We start from the raw sequence: 3012 nt of genomic DNA, 5'->3' as shown, positions 1-3012 counted from the left end.
CTGAACCGGCTGAAGAGCGCCTGGGAGAGGAGCTCCATCGCCGCGGGGTTAACGGGTGTGCCTGGGGTGCCGTCACCGGGTTCTGCATGGCTCACCGATGATGCACCCAACAAAAATATGAACGTTATCGTCGCCGGTGACAATTTCATTCCAACCATGGTGTCATTCTGGTTTGTTTGGAGTAGATTCTGGATATATGACGCGCGCGATTACCATTAAAGAATTTTGTTTGCTGAGATTGATTGAGAGAAGACGAGGAAAATGTTTTGTTGGATGGAAGAAATGGCGGGGAGGTGATGTAGGGGGTGGATGAGTTTCTACCGTTGGAGTCGGACACTATTTCATTCATCAACTGTCTTACAAATTCAGCTTTCTTTAGGATATTTAGAATGTCTTTTTTTTTTTAAAAAAAATAAATAAATAAATAACCCAGAATTTTACCATAAATACTTAATTTTTGTAAATTTTTATGATCTCAATTGCCCAGCTTTTGATAGCATCGTACTATGTATTGATGATTTTTTCCCTCAAAAGATTGATGTGCAAACTTAGGGTGCAACGTTCAAGTTTAAGTATTATAAATTTAAGGTTACGTATAAATATTATGACTAAAATCATGCAAAAAACTTACATTATATTTGGTTTTGTTTTTAACTTGTTTTTGTGTATTTTGTGGAGATTGAGAGAGAAAAATAAAGATAAATAAAAATAAGTTAGAGATAGTGTGTATGTTTGGATTTGTTTTTGGAGATAATATAAAATAAGTATGTTATGTTTGATATTGGGTAGTGGGGAGATAAAAAATACTGTTCATTGTCAAATCATGTCTCTTTTATATATATTTATATATATGTATAAAAATATATATAATTTATTTAGTTGTGAGTGGATTAAAATAAATATTATTTCCTAATTATATATGTATGGAAATGAAAAAAATAATTTATGTAAATACACTTTTAAAAATAATTAAATGCACTCTAATAATGGATTAACAATATTTTTTGTTAGTTGTTCTATTCGAGGTGATAAATTTAAATACATTATTCAAATAATGTAATATATGAATTAACCGCGTAGAATAATTATATTATTTTTATATTTTTTAAAATTTTTAATTATTCCAATGATGTAGAAAATATTACGTATAAAATATTAAGTGGTTAAAATAAAATATACTTGTATTTAAAAATCAAATACTTAGAAACAAGACAAAATACTTAAAAACAAAACAAAAACATGGCAAAACAAGCAATGGCAAACACTGCTTCTGTTTTGGGCCATCTCTGATATGACCCAAAATCGAAAATAAACATAAGGTTAAATTTTAGGGTCAAACTCTGATACTTACTCTAATTATTTATTTCCATATTGGTAAATTTTTCTTTTTTTTTTCTTTTTGATAGAAGCAATAAATACATCTTTATATTAATATTTTAATAAATTAAATAATATATCAAATCAATCAAGATATTAAGAATCAAATCAATCAATATATTAATGTAATAAAAATAAATTATAAAAAATTAGGTAAATATAAAATACTAAATAATTAATAAAAGGATATATCATAATGGATTTATTAAAGTTTATCATAATCATAATTATTCTTCATTATTTAAAAAACAATGAATACTTTAAAATATTAATAATTAGAATAATTATTTAAAAAACAATGAATACTTTAAAATATTAATAATTATTTAATAAATTTAAAAAACAATGAATACTTTAAAATATTAATAATTATTTAATAAATATTTTATGTACATACAATTGTTAATTTTAAAAAAATATATTTATAATTATAATAAAGTTGATAAAAATCAGATATAATTTATCCATTATTAAAATGAGCCCCTTATAAAATAAAAAATGAAAGATTTGACTGTGATGGTTGCGACTGAAAAATGGGGAGATTTGGAAAATCCAACTCGTACATGTGACGTCACCATATCCAGCTCATTGTCCAAACTCCGACACAATAATGAACCGACGCCGCTTCGGTACTTTTTATGTCCCCACCTCAGATGCCTTTTCAATAACCACAGATAATCCACTCATCAACTAGGTTATTTGCATCCACTCCCCTGAGGTTTTGAAATTTGACATTCAGCCCCTCAATATTTTAATATTAATTTAATATAAATAGAATAATATATAACTTGTAAAGAAATGAGAGACTAATATTTTTTATTTAATCCATAATAACTAATTGACTAAGATTAGTAACTATGTATGTATGTGACTACTTATCAAAAAATAATTTCCTTGTGAGTATTTTGATAAAATAAAAAGTGAGCAAATTGAACTTAAAACATTGTGTTAATTTTCATGTAATTCCATAATTATGGAATATTACATTAACAGAATGCAATATCAAATTTAAATTATCAGGTTGGAAAAATAATATAGTTTACACATAAAAAGATAACAAAATTTAAAGGACCACTATTTTTTAAATAAATAAACTATATTTTATTAAAGATGATTATTTTTTAATTTAATATAATCTCTAGACTTCGTTTTGATAACTATGCATTTAAAAAGTACTTTGTCAAATAAAAGTACTTTTTACTTAAAAAGTTTAAATGGTAAATTCACACTAGTAACCTTTTAGTACCACATTCAAAAAGAAAATTGAAACAAGAACCCACCTCTATCTCTTTCTCCAAAGTTATTTCGGGGGATTTTTCTTATATTCAGACTAGAAATTTATACAAAATACATAATTCTGATTGGGTTTGTAACGCAAGTCCATTGAATTTTTTGTAATATCAAATATATATAGTGTAATTGTAGTAAAAGAATTATATATAGTTGATAAATAGAAAAAGAATTTCAATTTGTTTTTGAAAATTTAAAAATCTTGAAGAGAAAAAAAAAGACTAAAATAAGAATTAAGAGTAAAGAGAAATGGATGATGCAGTAAATTTTCATGGAAAAATAATAAATACAGGAAAACGTGATCCCCGTACCGTAGCATAATTGAGAAAAAAAGAAAAAGACAAG

The 3012-nt window shown here is 25.4% G+C and overlaps 1 protein-coding gene across 1 annotated transcript in view; it reads right to left on the bottom strand.

Moving 5' to 3' along the window:
- LOC105170817 (ABC transporter G family member 28) overlaps positions 1-158 on the bottom strand; it is an 8170-nt gene extending 8012 nt beyond the window's left edge. Inside the window, exon 1 of the mRNA XM_020696776.1 lies at positions 7-158. Within this exon, the coding sequence (XP_020552435.1) occupies positions 7-158 (152 nt within the window). The remainder of the gene's footprint in view (positions 1-6) is intronic.

This window comes from Sesamum indicum, linkage group LG9 (genome assembly GCF_000512975.1).
Source record: "Sesamum indicum cultivar Zhongzhi No. 13 linkage group LG9, S_indicum_v1.0, whole genome shotgun sequence".
NCBI classification, from domain to species: Eukaryota; Viridiplantae; Streptophyta; class Magnoliopsida; order Lamiales; family Pedaliaceae; genus Sesamum; species Sesamum indicum.
Note: the sequence above shows the minus strand (reverse complement) of the source record. Positions and strands in the feature narration are given on the sequence as shown.